Source organism: Hypanus sabinus, chromosome 11, assembly GCF_030144855.1.
Source record: "Hypanus sabinus isolate sHypSab1 chromosome 11, sHypSab1.hap1, whole genome shotgun sequence".
In the NCBI taxonomy this organism is placed as follows: domain Eukaryota; kingdom Metazoa; phylum Chordata; class Chondrichthyes; order Myliobatiformes; family Dasyatidae; genus Hypanus; species Hypanus sabinus.
The window spans coordinates 41126240-41148334 of NC_082716.1; the positions used below are offsets into that span (position 1 = coordinate 41126240).

At 37.1% G+C, this 22095-nt stretch overlaps 1 protein-coding gene across 4 annotated transcripts in view; it reads right to left on the reverse strand.

Annotated features, from left to right (window-relative positions):
* Positions 1–267: 267 nt before the first annotated feature.
* pik3r3b (phosphoinositide-3-kinase, regulatory subunit 3b (gamma)) overlaps positions 268–22095 on the reverse strand; it is a 675304-nt gene continuing 653476 nt past the window's right edge. For all 4 annotated transcript variants that reach the window (XM_059984207.1, XM_059984206.1, XM_059984205.1 and 1 more), the window contains 9 exons: positions 20840–20951; positions 19932–20030; positions 15894–16074; positions 13993–14118; positions 12462–12604; positions 11355–11531; positions 11162–11236; positions 8173–8343; positions 268–6378 (listed from right to left, as the gene is read on the reverse strand). In XM_059984207.1, the coding sequence (XP_059840190.1) occupies positions 6180–6378; positions 8173–8343; positions 11162–11236; positions 11355–11531; positions 12462–12604; positions 13993–14118; positions 15894–16074; positions 19932–20030; positions 20840–20951 (1283 nt within the window). In that variant the 3' untranslated portion in view covers positions 268–6179. The remainder of the gene's footprint in view (positions 6379–8172; positions 8344–11161; positions 11237–11354; positions 11532–12461; positions 12605–13992; positions 14119–15893; positions 16075–19931; positions 20031–20839; positions 20952–22095) is intronic.

Consider the following 22095-nt stretch of genomic DNA (forward strand, 5'->3'; position numbering starts at 1 on the left):
TTGCTTTATTTTCATTACAGTGAACTTTTCCAGTTTATGATTAATTACTTCCACTTAAAATGGAAAATTATAGTCTGCATTGTTTTTCTATTACACAAGTTCCCAAGTGTTTCTATAGAGCATCCTGAAGGCGTTTATAGAATCTAATAGATTTGCAAAGGTATCTTGTGAGAATTTCTTTGGTGCAAATTTATGTAGGAATTGTACTGAACTATTTTTCCCCCAACATAGAGGAGGACATCACAATCAACAGTGCAAAAGTAGAAATTAGTAAGTGAAATCGGTTTTATTTTCGTTAAAAAGTTAAACCGTTCACACTGCTTCTCAACAAAATACATTTTTATTCTTCAAGATAGATGAATAATATGAAGTTATGGCAACTTGACAAAAAAAGGAAAAATATCACCAGTTGTGAAGACGGTAGCAGTTACTGTGTGTAGAGTGAAACACAGAGAATGCTTCTAATGCAGAAAATCCCATACATGCTGTGACCTGTTATTGGTGTCACAAATGACCAATAGGAACAGATTTGCACAATTGATACAACCTAGTGCAGATACAGTTTTCTGTAAAGTATAACATACCAGGAATGGGAGCAAAATGCTACTCTATTAGTTGTAATGCACAATGTGACCTTTTCTTGTAAGCTACATAAGTTCATATTAAAACTACACCATTTACAGACAGAACAAAGTTGAATTACACAGATACAACAGTCAACATACTTAAGTTACATGCTGGGTTTTTGTCTTTGAAAAGTGCATGAAATTTCCACATGAAATTTTTGAGCAAGAGAAAGATAAAGTTTGAAAGTGATGACACAATGAAAATGAGAGAGCAAAATTGAAAAGAAGAATGCACAATGTGTTTTTTTTACTTCACTGCCTGGAACAAATCATGTAAGCCTTCTGTCCTGCAGAGAACCAAAACAATCCAAAATTAAAATGATCAAAGAATATAATAATTCAAATGAGGCAAGTATATCAGGCTAGAATTTTAAAGTGTTCATTAAAAAAAACTTGAAAGCACACTTTTCTGCACCTAACTTATTTTGAAATAAAAATGTGCAAATACAATACTGACTAGAAAGGCATAAAAAGTTATCAATCAACACTAAGTCAACAATTGGTGACGATGCCACTGGAATCACAGCATTGTCCCATCATTAGGAGTTTCTACCAAGCTGGGAATTCTGTGTTGTCAACTGTTTATAAATAAATGTGCTTTCTTCACAAGTGTAGGAAAACCAATGCTACAAAAGATCAGGTAGCAGTAGATAGCAATGCTGGAAAGTACACAAATTTACTTCCTCTCCCTTCCCAAATAAATCTGCAATCAGCATTAATAGCTCAAAGTGCAAACTAATTTAATGGACGGGAATACTGAGCTCAACATAGCTTTTAATTCAGTGCTAAATGAGCAACTTGGAAAGACTGCAGTGGATTAAAAATCACATTCCAAATTTTGGAACTAAGAATACCATAGTGGAATGTACTAAAGGGCTTCATTTTTCAATAATTTTGGCAGGGATTGATGTGATTATTTTACTGGAGATATTGACCTTAATTAAACAGAACTTTTGCAGTTTTAATATTATTTTGTGCAGAACGTCGATGCTTTTCACACTTATGAGTTAAGGTTTATCTGCCATTTTTTTCGGGTACTTAATTTGGTAAGCTATGCACATGTTTAAGTTCCATCCTCATTTGCTTAATTTGATGCTACAGTCATACACTGGGAGAAGGGGAAATACTAGTTGCACACAATTTTGAAGGCTCGGTTTGTGCCAGCTTTGTCTATTGCAACAAGAATGAAAACCACTTTGTTATCAGTATTAAACAGTCAAATCAAGCACAATATGCCAGATTATACAGTAAAACTCCTTTTGCTATGCTTTCATCGCCATTCCTTTCCTGTCAACCTCCTATCAATCTGAGATTTTAATACATTTCATTTTCAATACCATCACCACTTTGTGGTTCAAGCAGTTATTACTTAATTGGGTACCAATTAACAAGTAATTTTAATTCCCAGACCTCTGTTCTTTGGGGACTAAGCATTAACTAACAAACACATTTTACTTTGTTCCCTAGCACATGGCAAAAGGGCAATGTCCATTCTACCAGCTCATACTACATTCAAATCAAGATCCCAGTACTGAAAGGATGAAATATTCCTATGCAACCAGGTGCTCTTAATTGTTTTATTCCTGCTGGCTTTTAATTATTTATTTCATGTTCAAAAGTGGTGAAATTTATTTAAAAATCAAAATTGAGAAGTTTCAAAAAGTGAATGGATATGGCTTTTAAACAATAACTGAAAATACAAAATATAACACAGAAATTAATCAACTTTCCCCCTTTCAAATAACACAAGGATTTTGTTAAAAATCATTTTGCTGTAAAATTGAAAACACTTCATAAACCATGTTTTCTGCTACAATAAAACTTCTTCAGTCAAGATCATTGGTCATTTAAAGTAAAATGGCGATGTAAAGAAGTGGCCTTTATAGCTGCAAGCTCCAGTTCCACCTGCCAAGCTTTCTCCCCAAACCCACTCAGTTTATGAGAAATTTCATCGAGTTAGTATTTTAATCCCAGTAAAGAACAATTCATTAGGTATTCCAGTTTACGTAGTTTCATTACAAATCATGTATGTTAATAACTTCAAGATGTCTTGAAAGATTTATTTGTTCCAAGGAAGCATCAGAATGTCGCCTGCAATAAGGTGCCTTGGTAAAAAGCATCCCATTTCACATTCCTTCCCTCTCATTCACCTCCTCAGAAGCAACAGCTTCAAGAGAGTTTGATCTCCCCTTCTACCAATTATGGGCACAGAAGAGTCAGTCTGTGCAGTTTGAATGGGTAGAAGGAGAACAGGGTAGGTGGGAAAGAAACAATCCTTAAGAGCAAGTCAAGAAATATGATATATTTTAGCCCTTATGGCACCTTATTTCAAATTTTGTTTAATTGTTGGCTACTACATAAGCATATGAAAAAAATATTGATGATAGATTGAACTATTCATCTGGAAAAATCAGGTTAAATATTGCAATTTTTAATTTTAATATAGCACTTTCAAATTTATCTTAACTGAACTCAATACAAATTGACAGCATGTTCTGAGTAGTCTGCACGTTATTTTATTGCCATTTTATTAAACATGATTGGTAAAAAAGTATTTTAAAAGTTTCAGGACATTCCTACTCTTTTCCATCCCAATGTCCTACTCCTACTCACAACTGCACTTTGAAAAATCTCCTCTTTTCTTCATTTTCTGCCATTGTCTCTATTGGCTGCAAGAGTTGGACAGACGGGAGAATAATGTCATCATCAATAAACACCAATCGCAGTCAAGATTGTTCTCCATTTTAATTTCCTTTACTTCTTCCAATCATCTGTCAGGAATTCTCTACAACTGAGGAAATATTCCAAACTGAAGACTTAAATCCAGCTGGAGAATACCAGCTGTAGCTGATCCACACCTCAGAGCATAACACTTCACTGGCAGATTTGGTATGGACTGTATATCATTCCTATTCATGTTTATAATAATTAAAACTGCACATATTTGCAAGACACTATGGATGGCAGGGGATAAATAAAAATGTGTATTGGCATCCATAACATCAATACAACGAATCAATATTCCTGCAACTTTCCGAAAGGACTCAATTTGCAAAGTTTTGATATTAAAAGCATTTCCTAAAAATGTGACCAAATTACCCAGACTTGGTGTTTAAACACTTTCTCAGAAAAGGGTAAAATGCAATATACCCACTAAAAACATTATCTGAATATTAGCAAGAACACTCGAGTCTAAGTGCTTCTCATCTGCCGTTTAATACCTTTCAGAAGTACTTAATAATAATCACCTACTACCACTAATACCATCCCCAAGCCCCTCCCATGAATCCAAGAAGCAAAGTTCTACTATGCTCCAGGGTCCAACTTTCTTTACCAGTACAAATAAAAACATTCAATAACAGAAATAAGATTGCTTAAGTACCATGAAAAGATTTTTTTTTTTAAGTAAATGGGCAACAGTTAACAGCCACACCGTTCATATATGCCGGATAAGTACCAGCTTGTGCACAGTGAAGTAATAATATGCTAATTCTACTTTTGCCATTACTTGCAGTGTAGCAGGGATCCTTACAAAATAAAACTTCAATGTTTTATTTAGTTCTAGTTGCCCTCAAGACTTTAAGCTGCCCCTACTTCTGCCAACTTCACTGTTAAAATAACTTGATACATAGTGCATCAGTTGTCTGCAACAACATCAAAAACCGCTACATATTTAAAATCAACCGCATCTGGATGGCTAGAAAAAGAAATCCCGACCATTTAATAGGTTTTGTAAATTCTTAAATTATCTGGGAAAGGAACCAGAAATACAGAAAACTTACCTTGGCTCTCTCTAAATGCTGGAGGTAAGTTTCAAAAGAATTATGTTTCTCAAAGAGAGCCCATTGCTTTTATTCATAACAAAAAAGGAACATAGCATTTTCAGTATTTTTGTTGGTGCATAAATGGAGTAATAGAGGGGAGTGCAACAGAGGGGAAAAATTTGGAGAACCAAATTATTACTCAAGAAAACTAGCTGTGCTAGATCTCAAAGTTTTGGCAGGAGACAGGAAAAGGTCAAAAATACTTCTAAATATATTATGAAATGACTGATCCAGCTCCTAAAATGAATTTGAAGCAAATATTAGATTCAAGAAAGAGACAATTATTGCAGAAAATTAGCTGCCATCATTTTATTCTTTTGGAAAAAGAACTGTAAAATGTTTTTTAATTTGAATTGCACATACCTAAACAAAATGCCCTGTGCATCTAAGGGGACTTGCTTCCTCAACTTTTTTTAATATTTTTAAAACATGGTATATTAGGGAGCATGCTCAGTGGATTTAACAAGTAGTCTCTTGCTTCACTTAAATTGTTCACATAATCTACAAAGAATTCCATCCAACTCAAAAAAATTACTGTTGTACATTTCCAGCCAAATTTCATAAATCTGATTCCATGAATATGAAAAGTAATTCAGCTTGTGTTTTCTATTAGAATTGTAACTACCCACCAATTTAGTACTCCCATAACCATTCTTCCCAATACTCCCTTTAAGCAACATGATCTTTCTTTGCCATCCAGAAGCATTACAAATTGCACTTTCCACTCCTGAGCAATGAAACAAAAGTATTTTGTTTCAAGCAATGCTCACTTCCCTCTTAACTCAAATTTTAAGTACCTTTAAAGTAAGTGCCTTCTTACAACTAAGATCTGAAGCTTACCTTATGGGTTATGTATGACTAATCAAAACAAAACTGCAAAATTTCAAGGTTATGTTAATAACATTACGCATTAGTGTTTTTATTCTTTAAAAACACAAATTTTGGTGCAAATATGTGCGGCTGCAGACATCTGACTGAATATTAAGTGCTAAAACCAACATCAAAAGATGCCCTGGTCTTTTCATTTTGGTTATATTTTTTGTGAAGAGCTCTAGAGTCACAGAAGCCATAAAATGTTCTTTATTTGTATTTCTTTTTTACTTGTACTCCAGTACATTGAAAAGCGACCCATTGTGCAACGTTTTTTTTTCCAAATTTCAAGAGTTTATTTTGTCAGAAGCTCTCCTGAATGCCTTTGGTCTTCTTTCACACCAAGTTCAGTGTCATCCAACGAGTGAAAGAAATCAGATAATCTGGTCGAGTCTAGTTCAAGAAGAATATGTTGACTAAACTAAAAACGTAAATAAGTCTTCTTCATACATTGGGTCTCTTGTAAGAGTTGCACTAGATGTTGTAAAGATTTGAAGTTAAGACTATCAGAGCTCTTACTGGCTGTTCCATGAAAAAGAACATCTGAAAGCTGGAGAATTTTAAACTCGTAAGATGAATAGCCCAGAGCCATCAGCACCAGATTATTTGGACTAAAGTTTCAGCTCCACACGAATGACACCAAAACAAAAACCAAAAGAAAAATATTAGATACATTTCCAGTTTTTTTTTGTTTCTCTCTGATTGAAAACAAAGTCACAGTTGGAGTTTAGGTAGCACCAGGTCACCTGAACTCTGAGTACACCACTGTCCTGATTCACATTCTGTACTCACTGTGCAAAAGCAGCCAAGTACAATGCCCTCAGTATTCTGTAATCTTTCATGGCCAACTCTTGAACATTCATCTGCGCAGAGAGGGCATCTGACTGTAGACAGGATAAGCCAGTCTCACATTCAGAGAGTCATTGTGCTGGACCAGTGAAGTTTGTTGATAATGCAACACCAGGTCTTTAAGCGTGCTGTACAAATTGTATGGTTCGGCAAATCCATAACCCCTTGGCGTGCTATAAATCACGCAATGTTTTACTTCTCCATCAGCACTATAAGAGAAAATGAAACAAATCAGTGAGAAAATCTTATTACAGCACATTTTATTCAAGTAACATTCCTTTCATTCAATGGTGCTCAGGAACATTAAAATGGATAAAATGCATTTTGTATATTTTGGCAACATGTAACTAAACACAAATAAATCTAGTTATTTCAAATAATGCTAAACATATTGAATCCTGTAATCACTGCTATTTAGTATTGCTATTTAATCACTGGTATTTAGACAGAAAAATTTGTATTAATACTTCCGTATTTATTGTATCCTGCCATTATTTTCTGATTACCTCACTCCTCCCTATACACCATTCACAAGTGATTTATTGAAAAATTCAATTTTTGTCTGTAGGTAGAATGCACGGCAAGAAGAATCTTAACTGATATTCCCTTTGGTTCAAATACTATTGCTCCAAATTCATTGTCCAAAGATCAGTTTCAGTTTCCTTCCAGTTACTTGGAAATACCAATAAAAGTCTCATTTAGTGCTGAATGTGAAAATGAAGATTTCCTTCCAAATCTTCAAAAGCTATCATATCCCTTTGTTAACTTTTATACAAAAAAAAGTAGATCGTGTCCCTTATATATCTTTATTAGACCTGGCAATCAACTGTTTGCAATTGTTCCTGTTGTACAAGTACAAATACTGATCACACATGAAGTACAATTGAAAGATTTCACTTACACATAAAAATGTTGGGAACATTCCCATTAACTCACTAATATTTCTGTTTCTGTCAGTGTAAATGCAATGGTGTTTTTTTTATTGTGAACGTCTAGTAAAGTTCATTAGCAATTGCAAGCAATTAAAAAAAAATTAAATTCAGCTCTTTTGCACAACTATGTCTCCTTCATGTGGATTTTTTTAAGACAGTCAGTAAATTAATAAAAAACCTCCCATATAAACTTATGCCCATGTGTTACATTGGTAACTATTAATAGAAATTTATCCGTGCAGATGGTCAAAGTGCTACCAAAGTCTTCCACCCAAAAGAAAGACTGCTTTAATTCTTTGAGGCAGCAAGATTTTAGATTTTTACTGAGGTTTATTGTGAATGCAGCACAAAGGCATTCTTTTTCAACACAATCATCCTTCTGAAGCATATCGAACTGCTCAGTGTGTCCCATAGAGTACTGGTCATGTGCCAGAGCGTGTAGACAAAGAGCCTTCAATATATCCCTTGATACCAGCTCTGAAATGCTAGCTTCCCATAGGACAAGACTCGCCCTAGGTCTGGCCCCAAGCTGTGGAAATTGGATGAGTGAAAAATTAGAAAAACTTCTGACAGAAAGGAAAGTGTCTTCTTAGAACAAGATGGAACAGGAATAGTAGAAATGAATTGGTATATCCAAAACATTTTAAGATACCCATCTTGCATAAGTCAGGTCTTTACCACACATCACAAATAAAACATATGGTCATCATTGAATCCTGTCCTGTGTACTCCATCGCATCAAATGACACTACATATCCCATCATGCTTGTGGATGATACAAAGACAGGCAGAGGGGCAGGTAATGTTGAGGAAGCAGGGAGACTGCAGAAGGACTTAGATTAGGAGAATGGGCAAAAAAGTGGGAGGTGGAACTGTGTGGACATACACTTTGGTAAAAGAAAGAAAAGTGTAGGCCATTTTTTAAATTGAGAGAAAATTCAAAAATCCAAGGTGCAAAGGGATTTAGGAATCCCTAAAGGTTAATTTGAAGGTTGAGTTGGTGGTGAGGAAGGCAAATACTTATTGGTTTAAAAAAAATACTTCTTAAAAACAAACATAAAAGTTACTTACACCACCGAACAGGCATAGCAGCCTTTTTTACTGCTCTCTCTGATTAGGAAGGCACCATCTGATTTTCCTCGAAGCAAATCTTCAGCTTGTGTTCGATTAATGGCTCCCACAAACCACGTCTTCTCATCATAGTGAGGGAGGTTTTCGTCTTCTTCAGTCATGAAGTATGTGCTAAGGTGAAATTGTACATATCAAGTTACTCTATGAAGCCCTCAGTGTTCTTGGTGTGACATGAGCAATCTGTCACTTTATAACTTAATTTCAATTATAGCATTAATGACACTGCATCAAAAGATTAATAGTTTAAATGTTTCTATCACTGCAGTTTTTAAAATACTTAGTGCTGTGACTGGAAACCAAGCTTTCAAAAAAGGTACAACACACACAAATGCTGGAGGAACTCAGCAAACCAGGCAGCGTCTATGGAAAAAGTACAGTCAACATTTCATGCTGAAACCAGTCCTGCCAAAGGGTTTCGGCCCAAAACATCAACTGTCGTTTTTTTCCATGGATGCTGCCTGGCCTACAGAGTTCCTTCAGCATTTTGTGTGCGTTGCTTGGATTTCCAGCATCTGCAAATTTTCTCTTGTTTCTAAAAAGGAAACCTAGTTGCACAAAACTGCAGTGTTTTCAGAGCATTAAACTGGCATATTATTTCTTGATTGGTCAGGACAACAAAGGAAATGGCGAGAAAGCAGGTGTATGTGGTTGAAGGGGATCCAGGGTCAGCAATGATGGAATGGTGGAGCAGACTCAATGGGCTAAATGGCCTAATTCTGCTCCCATGCCTTATGGTAGAATGGCATGCAAAATAAGAGGTATCCCTGAACCACTGAGTAGCAAGCTCATATAAATAGATCAACTGACTGTAAACAATCTAATTTTTGCTCCATCATGTAGAACATGAAGAGATGAAATCATCTATTCTTGCTCTTGGAGCAATATATATCTAAAGGCCCACCTTTTCAAATTAACAGGCTGACATTCACAACTATAGAACCAAAGCATCCAGTTCAGTTAATTACACAAGTACTTGCCAGAAGTTATCACAAAGATACAAAACTATGCTTTGTAAATATGAGAAGCAATATCGCCATATCTGAGACTCCTGGATATTGGATATCAATTCCAAAATTAGTTAAGTCCTCCACAGAAAAAAAAAGGTATTTAGCTATCTCTTAACAAAAGCCAAGATAACACAAGAATAATGCGAGTCTGAAATTAGAAGCATTGGAAATATAGCCTGATAATCCATTCCTTGTTCTAGTTACTAATGAAGCAATTAATTTGTTCATAAATTTCCAATCCCTATTACAATAAGAAGCCTTATAGAATTTTTTGAAGATGTAACTAGAAGAGTGGACAGGGGAGAGCCAGTGGATGTGGTATATTTAGATTTTCAAAAGGCTTTTGACAAGGTCCCACACAGGAGATTAGTGTGCAAACTTAAAGCACACGGTATTGGGGGTATGGTATTGATGTGGACAGAGAATTGGTTGGCAGACAGGAAGCAAAGAGTGGGAGTAAACGGGACCTTTTCAGAATGGCAGGCAGTGACTAGTGGGGTACCACAAGGCTCAGTGCTGGGACCCCAGTTGTTTACAATATATATTAATGATTTAGACGAGGGAATTAAATGCAGCATCTCCAAGCTTGCGGATGACATGAAGCTGGGCGGCAGTGTTAGCTGTGAGGAGGATGCCAAGAGGATGCAGGGTGACTTGGATAGGTTAGGTGAGTGGGCAAATTCATGGCAGATGTAATTTAATGTGGATAAATGTGAGGTTATCCACTTTGGTTGCAAGAACAGGAAAACAGATTACTATTTGAATGGTCGCCGATTAGGAAAAGGGGAGATGCAACGAGACCTGGGTGTCATTGTACACCAATCATTGAAAGTGGGCATGCAGGTACAGCAGGCGGTGAAAAAGGCAAATGGTATGTTGGCATTCATAGCAAAAGGATTTGAGTACAAGAGCAGGGAGGTTCTACTGCAGTTGTACAAGGCCTTGGTGAGACCACACCTAGAAAATTCTATGCAGTTTTGGTCCCCTAATCTGAGGAATGACATTCTTGTCATAGAGGGAGTACAGAGAAGATTCACCAGATTGATTCCTGGGATGGCAGGACTTTCATATGAAGAAAGACTGGATCGACTGGGCTTGTACTCACTAGAATTTAGAAGATTGAGGGGGATCTTATTGAAACGTATAAAATTCTAAAGGGATTGGACAGGCTAGATGCAGGAAGATTGTTTCCGATGTTGGGGAAGTCCAGAACGAGGGGTCACAGTTTAAGGATAAAGGGGAAGCCTTTTAGGACCGAGATGAGGAAAAACTTCTTCACACAGAGAATGGTGAATCTGTGGAATTCTCTGCCACAGGAAACAGTTGAGGCCGGTTCATTGGCAATATTTAAGAGGAAGTTAGATATGGCCCTTGTGGCTAAAGGGATCAAGGGGTATGGAGAGAAAGCAGGTGCAGGATTCTGAGTTGGATGATCAGCCATGATCACACTGAATGGCGGTGCAGGCTCAAAGGGCTGAATGGCCTACTCCTGCACCTATTTTCTATGTTTCTATGTTTTTTCTATTAAATCAAAGTACACCAAAATATCAAAAATTCCTCTTTGTGAAAGACAGCCCTGCAAATAACTACCTCTTTCATCGTTTCTTTAATGTTACTTTTGTTACATTATCACAACAAATGGGAATTGTGCAAGTTGAAGCTTAATTACTCACAACATGGAGAAGTTTATACAGAAGCTGTTTAAGTTCAAGATGGGGGGGGGGGGGTACCAAAAAAAAAATAAATCACACTTCTGTAGAAATACCTTTTCAAATTACTGTATTGGATTCAGATTCAAAAAGATTACATCGACATTTATAAATTTGATAATGTCAAAAGGAAACCTCTAAATATTGCAAGGATAACATACTACTATTTCAGTCTAAGGTTTTAATAAGATTTACAAGAACAATTACACTCACTCGTCTGTATTTTCATTTTTGATTCCAAGCCAGTCATTTATTCGTTTTTGGCGCACTCCTTTGTGATTGAGCCATCTGCAAAATAGAAACAGAGGTACAAGACATCTTGAGTTGTTAATTATTGTGATACCCAGCCAAGTATTGCCCCTCATTCAGGTAAATTCAATGTCATTTATTTTGTGTTGCCACCTACACAAGGTACTGATCCCTGATCTTCCGCAGCTGAATAAGGTCTGGCTTTATGCTGTTCATTTTCTTGTCAATCTCTCGGTTATCAGATGCTTGTTTCTTCAGATCTTGTTCGAGGCGCATCTTGCTGTCATGAATCTCCCCAAGACGAGACTTGAGTTTTTCATAATTCATCATTATCCTATTACAAAAAGAAGAATTTGCTTCAGTTTAGTAACAAATGCACACCAGGATGAACCACGAATAGTTTTAAAATTTACTCACCTTCCATCCAATTGCATATTTTAACCGAATCCAGATTCATGAGTGCTTACCTTAAATTTTGAAACTTGCTGCAGGTAATGAGTTTACTACTCACTTAAGCTAGGTATACTCAGAGTGTACTTCACAAAAATGAAATTATCCCCATTACCTCATGCCTTCAATATTGTGCATATTTAGATAATTTTCAAGATAGGATTGACAGAAGGCAGCAATGAAGTATTTCACTCATTGAGTTGTCAAGATTTTGGGGGCATAGTCTGAGGTATGATGAAGCAGACACATTGATTATCCATAACTTGGACAAGCTGTACGACCTACTCCTGTTTCTATGCTTCCTAGTCTTTTAGCAAACAAGTGCATTATGGAGAAGATTTTTATTGTGAAGTGATAGTCAAATTCTGAACTTATCGAAGTTTGCTGATGACATCAAATGAGGGGAGTAGTTAGTCCAGTGGAAAAGAATGCTTACTGGGGATTTATTTAAAAACAGATCCAAGGGGAATAAAACCAGAAAAAATGCACTAGCTCCTGATGGAAGGTCATTGACCTGAAAAAATAACTGTTTCCCATTTTGAAGAGTGTGGAGTGTTTTCTCCATTTTTTTTTTGTTTTATTTCAGATTTACAGCAACAGTAGATTTTGCTAAGACAAGGATATGACAAAAGGAAGTCAACTTATTTTCCAAGCACAAGGTACAGTGAAAGGAGTCAGGTGCAGGGCATGAACTAAAGATACATGTGCTGTATTGCAACTTTTAAATGAAGGTCCCTGTTAACAGAATACTGTGATAGATTCACTGCGCTACTTCATAAATTTATGATTTGGGAAAAAAAATTAAATCGCATACCGTTCAATTTCCTTCTCATTCCCTTCCCTGCGAAATCTCTCAATGTATTCTTTGCTGTAACGCTCTTGAGTGTGACACTGTTCTTCAAATATTTTTATTGTTTCATTAAAGGCTTCAATTGCAGTTCTCTTCATTTGTATCTCCTGTTAAAGAGTGAGTTCAGTTTTACCTTTAAGTGATCAATTAACAAATTATAAACAATTCAATAGTTTTGTCCATTAATTGCTGCTATTAATAAACAGGAGAGATTCTGTAGATGTCATAAATCCAGAGTAAGCTGGAGGAATTCAGCTGATCAAGGCAGCATCTATGGAGAGGAATAAACAGTCAGTGTTTTGGACTATGACTCATCATCAGGACTGATGAAGGGTCATAGCCTGAAATGTTAACTGGAGTTCCTTCAGCGGTAAGCTAAATGTTCATGTTGAGATAGTGGTCTCAGAGATCTGGTGCCAAGCGGCTCACGTAGCCTGTACAATGCAGTTTATCAGCCATGGATCTGAGCTTCCAACCCATTCTGTAAACCAGAGCTTAAAAAGAACTTTGTTCCAGTGCTGTGAAATTCAACCTGTAATGCTATATCACAGTACTACACTTGCAACAGTACAATGGCTTCACCAAGTAACTGTCACAGAATGAAGTTCATTGTTGTCACCATTTCTAGGTTTTTGATCATGTGGATGGTCAGAAGCTTTTTCCCAGTGCTGAAATGGGTAAGACGAGAGGGCACTGTTTTAAGGTGCTTGAAAGTAGGTACAGAGGGGATGTCAGGGGTAAGTTATTTTAGCAAGAGTGGTGGGTGCGTGGAATGGGTTGCCGGCAACTGTGGTGGAGGCAGATTCAAAAGGATCTTTTAAGAGACTCCTGGAGCTTAGAAAGATAGAGAGCTATGGGTAATCAGAGGTAATTTCTAAAGTAAGAACATGTTTGGCACAGCATTGTGGGCTGAAGGGCCTGTATTGTGCTGTAGGGTTTCTATGTTTAGAGAAATGCATCAATATCCGACAACAAACCAAAGAGAGCTGCGGTTTTACAATTCTTAGAAATATTACTAAAATGAATTCAGATATCATCAAGCCACGTAGAACACTATTGTATTACTATAAGCATTAATGTAAACTTAACCAAGTGCACCCAGAATTTAATTAAAATGAGCACGAGATTATTCCTCCTTAAAAGGCATGGGAGCTTAGAATTTGTAAAATATAATCTAATCTTTGACGGTTTTAGCAACAGATTTTACAAATCTGAGAATGACAAGTTAGTAAACTTTATTCAAAACTGCTTTTATAAAAGCAAAGGGTGCAGTTTGAAGGACTTGGCTTTTATATACTGTATGACTTGAAGCAAACCACAAAGGACAAAGGTCTTCAATTTATCACTAATCTACAATATATTGTTGCTGGTCATTTATCCAACTAAAATGACCAAAAAGTAGCATCTGTTATTTGGATTGATGAATAAAAAGTAAGGACTAACAAGTATTCTGTAATACAAATATTACTACATGACCTAGCATTGGTTCACACACCTGTGACGTCCTTGTGTACTCTTCATAAAGCCGGTCATATTCTTTACTCTTATCCTGATATTGGTTATGATATTCCTGCAGTTTTTTGCCAACAGCATCAATATTATCTTCTTTCACCACCTGATCCTGTTTAATAAAGTGAACAGCAGATCATAGAATAAACAGTCGCTTCACTATGAAGACAGGGCTAATAATCACATAAAATAAATTACATTTCCAAAAACATATTTTCCCCATAATTTTCTTCTCACCAGACACTGACTATAAGAAACACAACTTGTTAAAATACTATAATTACAGAGTAAAACCCATTGCAGAGGCCTAAATAAAACTTGAATTCCAGGGCAGCAGAACTTGCACTGAATTCTGCTTCAAATAATCTGCCTACGAAATAAGGCAAAACTCATGAGGCACCTGATGTATCAGATTCACTTATGATTAAATGTTTGGTATGACAGATTGATCTGTCATTACATTACTTTGACTGCATGCGTTTTTAATGGACAGCCTTTTAAACGGCAGACTGCCCTGTTACAGTAACCTCTCTTAGGATTGAGTAACTCCCATGAGAAACTGCAACAGGAGTACGTCATTCAGCCTGCCCACTGGCCTGATGAGTCTTTCACCATTCAGTAAGATAATGCTAATAGTATTTTCATATCCAGTGGCTCTCCTTATCAAAATTATGAAGTCTCCATATCATTCATAGATAAAGTACTTTAAAGATTCAGATTCCTTTGGATGAACCATTTTTTTTCTAAATCGCAGTGCTGAAAGATTTACCCTTTAAATGTGACCTTGTCACCTTGATCCACCATATTCCCTCCAAGTATATTCTTGCTTGGCACTGAGCCTAACAATATACACAGAAAATGGGCAGTGTCTCATTTAATAACAAGTCGATTTCTCTGCACTTGTACACTTGATCATTTCGTGATGAGGCCAAAACATGATCTTCTTAAAACTTGCTGTACTTGCATGTTAACTCCACGATTTGTGTCCCTAAACGTTCAGGCTACCAACTTCCTAGTTTCTCATCTTTTAAGAAAAATATGGAAAACTTCCTATGTCTCATTAAGTTCCATCTGGTATTTACTTTCACATTAACTTAACCTTCATGTCCCATCTCAGGCACATGGGGCTTGTCAGACATAACTGGGGGCTCAACTAGGAGAAGGAAACCTCTGATCTCAAACCACTGATTTGCGGCTACACCCACTCATGAGGCTTACGGCGTAAACCCGAGGAAAAATCTGGAGCTGGAGTTCCTAAGGCAATCCTACATCACGTTCAATGTTGACTGGCAACTCCCGCAACGCCACTGTTGCCAAACTGCTCCGATCTCTATTGTTACTTTGGATTCATCAGCTGCATGGAGATGAGGAACCTGCTGGATGGGTAATAGCTTGTTCTTCATATTGTATTGCCCTAGCTTGCTTATCATAGTGACAGCTGGGATGCAACATTCATAGTTGACCCAGATGAATGGAGAGCCTCTCCCATGTCCCTTTTTCTCCCCCCCAGCCACTTCGCATCCTCATCATTTCTGCCTGGCTTTGTACTGTCAGTATACCTGGCTACATTAAACTTGGACCACCGAAGTATTGATAGAGATTGCAGAGATTGCATAAATTAGCTGCTTTACGCCTGTATTATTTTTCATCAGATCCTCAGGATGGTTTGTCACATTTGAGATAAAATATACATAGGCATACAGCATATTAGCAAATGTCTTCTGAAAATTCAAATACACTAAATCTCAGATTCCCCTTAATAAACAACTTAAAAATTCAGAAAAAGGAGATACCATACTTTATTGATATCTTCTAGCGTTAGATGAGCAAGGTAACACATCAAGAGATTCTAATATTATACACAAGAAATACAAAGGCTTAACTGACCTGCTGGAACTTTGAGATTGGATACATTAACTTCACATCTAGCTTTGGGTTGTACTGGGCAAGGGACTCGTGTCTGTAATGGTTAATGAGCTCCACCACTGAGTTAAAAGTGAGCGGGTCAGAGAAGCCATATTTTCCATCTCGATGGTATATTTTGATTAGCTTGTTATTGCCTCCTTTCCTGTAAAAGGCAAGATAGATAGTCATTTGAGAAACTATATACAGAAATATATCAATAGGTTGCAATTAAGTTCATAAAAGGTTCTTGTGTTGTTCATTGAAAGAATACATTAAAATAAATCAATACCACAACTAAACTACACCTGAACAGCTTTGGTAGTAGAATACTAGATTATTCCACAAAGATTTGAGTTTAACTCCAGTCCAGTTTAACAATCATCTAGCAGGGATGCTCAGATCAGAACATGGTGAAAGTAGCCCACAAAGAGAAGGTAACTTGTAGCCTATGTACTACACCTTGAATAATTGGTGCAATGTCAAGTATACTGATTATCTTAAGTTTAATATTTTTACATTGTTTGGTTTGAATAACACTATCAGAGAAAATTCTAAGCATTATGAGTGGCAATTTACTTTTGACCCAGGACAGAGGCATCCAGCTGAACGCAGGATGATACAGATTCAACTATATCTCAAAGTATATATAAGAATTATTTTTTTTTTTTTTTTAAAACGCAGGAAGTGGTGAGTGCGTGGAATGGGCTGCTGGCGGCAGTGGTGGAGGCGGAAACGATAGGGTATTTTAAGAGACTCCTGATAGGTACATGGAGCTTAGAAAAATAGAAGGCTATGGGTAAGCCTAGGTAGTTCTAAGGTAAGGACATGTTTGGCACAGCTTTGTGGGCTGAAAGGCCTGTATTGTGCTGTAGGCTTTCTATATTTCTATGCCATAAACTTCAATACTATGTAGATAGCACCACCAGCACAAGGCCATCCATTGCTACCAGGTTTGTCAAAGTCATTACATTCACCTAAGCTCAAGTCAACAAAATAGATTTTATTTCAATTTGTGTGGATTCAAACTAGGGATCCAGTATAGTGAAGCAATTCATCTCAACACTTTAATCAAAAAGTAAAATTTTTAAAATGTAGACTATTAAGTGTAATTCCTTGAAACAACTAAAAAATCCTATTCAAAATAACAAGGTACTTGCTTCCTGTTTACACTAAGCCTCTTCTATCCACGTCCATTTTCAAAATTAGATCCTCACTTTCCAGTCAACAATTTGGTCATGAAATGTAGGCTGTCAATGACAAAGCTGGCATTTAAAACCCATCCCCTACAACGCCTTAACTGGGTGGCTTGCAAGGCCATTACCAAGGGCAGTTTAAGCATGGTGCTTCCAAGTGTGGAGTTTCATAGGTAAGAATTGAGAAGTCATAGTGGCATAAATAATTCTGCTCTGTCTTCAGATAGGAAAAACTTGCAGAGTTGAAGCAGAAAGAAATCTGCATTGGCACTCTTCAGTTTCTGCTTAAAAAAGTGTAATTGGAGTAAAAATTGACACTCAAAAGGATGACTGTATATACGCTCAAGACTGGCAATGTTTTTAGAAACATTACATGAGTTAGTTAGAAGGCATATGAATAAAAGAAAATCCTTTGATGAATGCTATTTGTGCAAGGATTCTTTGTAAGTAAAGATGATAAATTGGGGTGATGGGGGTAAAAACCTTAACACTTGAGACTGAAAAGTGGTAAAAAAAAAAATCAAAATTAGGGAGGCTGGTTTAGGTGTTCTCAGTGTATGTGTGGAAGCAGACTTTAAGAAAATGTTCCTCATTAGTAGTGTATTGACTGCCTGCATTATGGCCTGGCATGGGAACATCAATGCCTTTGAGTGGAAAATCCTACAAAACACTGTGGATTCAGCAAACTACATCATGAGTAAAACCCTCCCAACCATTGAGCACATCTACATGAAACATTGTCGTAGAAAAACAGTCTCCATCATCAAAGATCCTCACCACCTAAGCCATGCAGTTTTCTTGTTGCTGCCATCAAGCAGAAGGACTCAGGACTTGCACAAGCAGGTTCAAGAACAGTTACTACTCCTCAACCATCAGGCTTATGAACAAGAGAGGATAGCTACATTCATTCTATTTCTAGTGTTTCCCACAACCAATAGTCTCACTGTAAGGACTCTTTACCTTGTTATTTCACACTTTCATTAATTATTGCTATTTATTTATATTTGCATTTGCACAGTCTGTTGATCATTGATCCTGTTTAGTTACTGTTCTACAGATTTGCTACATATGCCTGCAAGAAAAAGAATCTCAGAGTTGCACATGGTTACATGTATGTACTCTGATAATAAATTTTACGTTGAACCTTGTATGCAGTTAAGAAATGGGAGAGACCACAAATTAAATCTTGAGGAGAGACAGCCCAAACTAATGGTACAAAAATGGGGAAAAAAGCTGATGCAATTGACTCTACAATTGCAACTTGATGGTTAAGACTGGAGCTAGAAATGAATGGAAGTCAGATGTGACTAACGTCATGACACACTGAATGAAATTATTTCCATAAGGTCACAGACATGAGACATTGGTCACTTTCTTTTCCAAGGGTGCTACCTAATTTGCTGAGTGTTTCCATGTTTTCTGTTTGTGTCAGATTTCCAGCATCTGCTGCTCTTCCACTAATGATTCACACTTAATCCATTTGATAATAAACACTGGATTGTATGCCGTCAAAACAACCAAAGAATCAATATCACATGATGGCTAACAAATTTGATTGAAACTGGCTCACCATTCTCTTCCCCACCATCAACTTATTTATCAGGAAACCAGAGTATAACCAAATATATTTTCTGAAAACGTCCATGGGTCAGGGTGGGGGGGGGGGGGGGGGGAGAGGAAGAAATGAGGTTAGGGTTAATACAGCATTCAAATTGCTGACATAAATAAAATTCAAGAATACTATACAAATTAATTGATGAACTAATTGTAAATATCTGCAAATGCTGGAAATCCAAAGTATTCTTAGAGGATCATATGAGAATGAAAAAGCACAAGTGCCTTTGTATCAGGTTTTGCTGACACACAGCAGGTGTAGAAATTCAGTGTTGACAGACAAGGATATCCTCACTCTGTACAATATAATGTGGAGTTATTCAATTGCTTCCTGGATGAGGGGATCCCTAAAGACAGTAGCAGAAGTGATCTCATTTATTGCATTGGAACATTAAGGATAGAGTCTAAGAGGGTGCTTTCTTTGCCCAGATTTATTGTACGGGAATAAGGGGTCAGTCATTTTGGGCTGAGATGATGAGAATTATGTTTAACTACATTCATCATTCTGTTTCCAAAGATGATGGATGCTAAGTAATGAAGCTGATCTCTTTGGACTGTACTTTAGAAGCAAGCATATGGAGAATGATGAAGATTCACTAATGAAATTGTTCGATACAAGGATTAGGTGGAAAAAGACATGAGATAAAGGATCACTCAACAACTTGCTGAATGGCAACCTAGGCTGAAAGGTCACAAAGCTGACTGCTACTCCTATGGATTATGGATTCTTTTAGCACTGGAATCTGGTATTGTCAATCAATACCAATCTGGATTTTTGACTTCAATGGTTGGATTGCAACTTTTACCAATTCAACCTCCCTTGCTCTTACCTAAAACAGCAATTCTCATCTCTTCTGGAGATAGACAACAGGACAAATTTTCTGTGCAAATTAATGGCAAATTAAACCAAATCTCTCATTTGTCCTTGATCCATATCCCTCCAAAACCTGCTATCCAAATAACTAAAAAGCCCCTTAGATTGATTATATGCCCTTGGAGATTTTTGTACAATTGCAGCATAGAGATGTGTCCATGTGTGGTTCAAAATGTGTGCGACATGTTGCATGGCTGACAGGTAACATGCAAAAAAACATGTTTAAAATCCAATAACTGAAGCCTGATCCTCGCTAGAACCCTGCTCGCTTAATGAAAGATGTGAAATACATTACAACTGTGTCAGAAAACACTTCATATTTTCAGAATTACTATATACCTGAGGGTCAAAGTATAATCTCCCTGCATCTTGGTAGAAGCATCCCGTACTAGGAATGTACCATCTGGCATGTCACGTAGCTTGTCGTTCACCTCTTCTCTGTGAAGAAAAAAAGTGGAAGGATTAGAAGGCTCTAAAGCAAGTGATTTATCTATGCAAAATGGTCATTATCAAAAAAAAAAATCAACATATTACCACCACAGCAAGACTAGTATTCTTCAGTCACGATCAAATGGCGAAAAAGACTTGAACTCTGCTGACAGCCAATTCTCAAAACCTGTGCCTGCAAATCTTAATTACTTATTTATTGTGACGCAGTGTCGAGTTGGCCCTTCTAGTCCTTTGAGACACACTGCCCAGCATTCCCCCGATGTAACCCTAGCCTAATCATGGGACAATTTACAAAGACTAATTAACCTACCAACCGATACATGTTTGGACTATGGGAAGAAATGGGACACCCAGAGGAAACTCACGTGGTCATGGGGAGAACATACAAACTCCTTACAGATAATGGTGGGATTTGAATCTGGGTCGCTGATACTGAAAAGTTTTGTACTAAATACTTCATTACCACGCCTCCCCAAATCATATGCTTTAACTCTATTAGCATTTAATGGTGATACCTCATCTTTTTGTATTGTGTATCTTTTTTAATTCAAGAAAATCCTGATTTGTCATTGGTTTTCTTGTTCAAGCCTTCATGGACATGCTTAATTTTCAAGATGCTGCTTGCTAGAAAATACATTTTTTTTTATAAGCTATGTTGATCTGACTTTGAAATGCTTCTGTTGAAATACAAGTAGTAACAACTGCGGCCCATGGTTAACAAGGATCAAGGCAATGGTTTTGTTTTTAAAAAGTAGCGAACAGTGCAGATGAAGATTAGAGGCACATAAAATACCCACCTAGATATGTCTCCCCAGTACCATTCAGCATCTTGTAGAGATATGCTTCCACTGTCTTTGATTCCATTGGCAGATAATGACATCATAGGTTTAGGTGGCTTTGGAGGAAGAGCTGCAAGCAACAGAAGAAAAATTAATGCAGTAACAGTAGAGAATCCTCTGCAGTTGCTTTGCATCACAAATACATGGCTGAATGGAGTGCACAGTGTGCATGTTACTCTGGGAATCTGCAAAACCTTTGTCGGAAGCTGAGCGGCCTAACTCTGCTCCTACATCTTATGGTTTATTCTACTACTGTTCATGAATTTCTCATGTCTCATTCTACAAACTACATTAAAAACTTCCAGAAAAATCTTACTTGGCCAAACAAATAGTTGACGCACACTTCAAATGAACAATGACTAAGGTAGCAGGTATTGGGAGATATAACATAAGCTCTGTTTGCTACTGTACAAAGGACTTACACAATATTTTCCAATAAATCTTCTGTGAAAACAGTATGACTTAATGAGAATAATCAGTACTGGATTGACAAACAGAAGTTGTTGTAAAATCTGCTCCTGGCTAGAAAGTGATGAGGAATTCCTTTGTAGAGCTCATTACATTTATTTTTTCAACAAGGGAAAGATGACCTAAATGTAACATATTATTACACTGGTTCAACAAACAGAACACCGGAGGAACTCAGCGGGCCAGGCAGCATTATGGAGGGAAATGGATAGTTGACATTTCAGGCCAAGATCCTGCATCAGGAAATGAAAAGTTGATGACACGAGTTCAGTGGGGCAGGAGCAGGCAGAAACAAGATGTGGATCTGAAGCACATCAATACTAATCAAGAAAATATCAACCTCCATTTTAAATATACCCAAACACTTGGCTTCCACAGCCGTCTGTGGCAATGAATTCCATACAGTCACCACACTCTGGCTGAAGAAATACCATCTCTTCTATGTTCTAAATGGATGTCCCTCTATTTGAGGCTGTGCCCTCTGCTAGACATACCCACTGTAGGAAACATCCTCTCCATATCCATTCTATCTGAGCCTTTCAGTATTCTATAGGTTTCAATGAGATCCACGCCCTGCCAATTCTGAACTCCAGCAAGTGCCCTCATTCCCCGAATCATTCTTGTTAACCTTCTCTGGATCCTCTTCAATGCCAGCACATCTTTGATAAGGGGCCCAGAATACTCAGAATACTACAAGTGTGGCCTTAAAAAGCCTCAGTCTCCCAGCAAATTGATATCTCCCATGA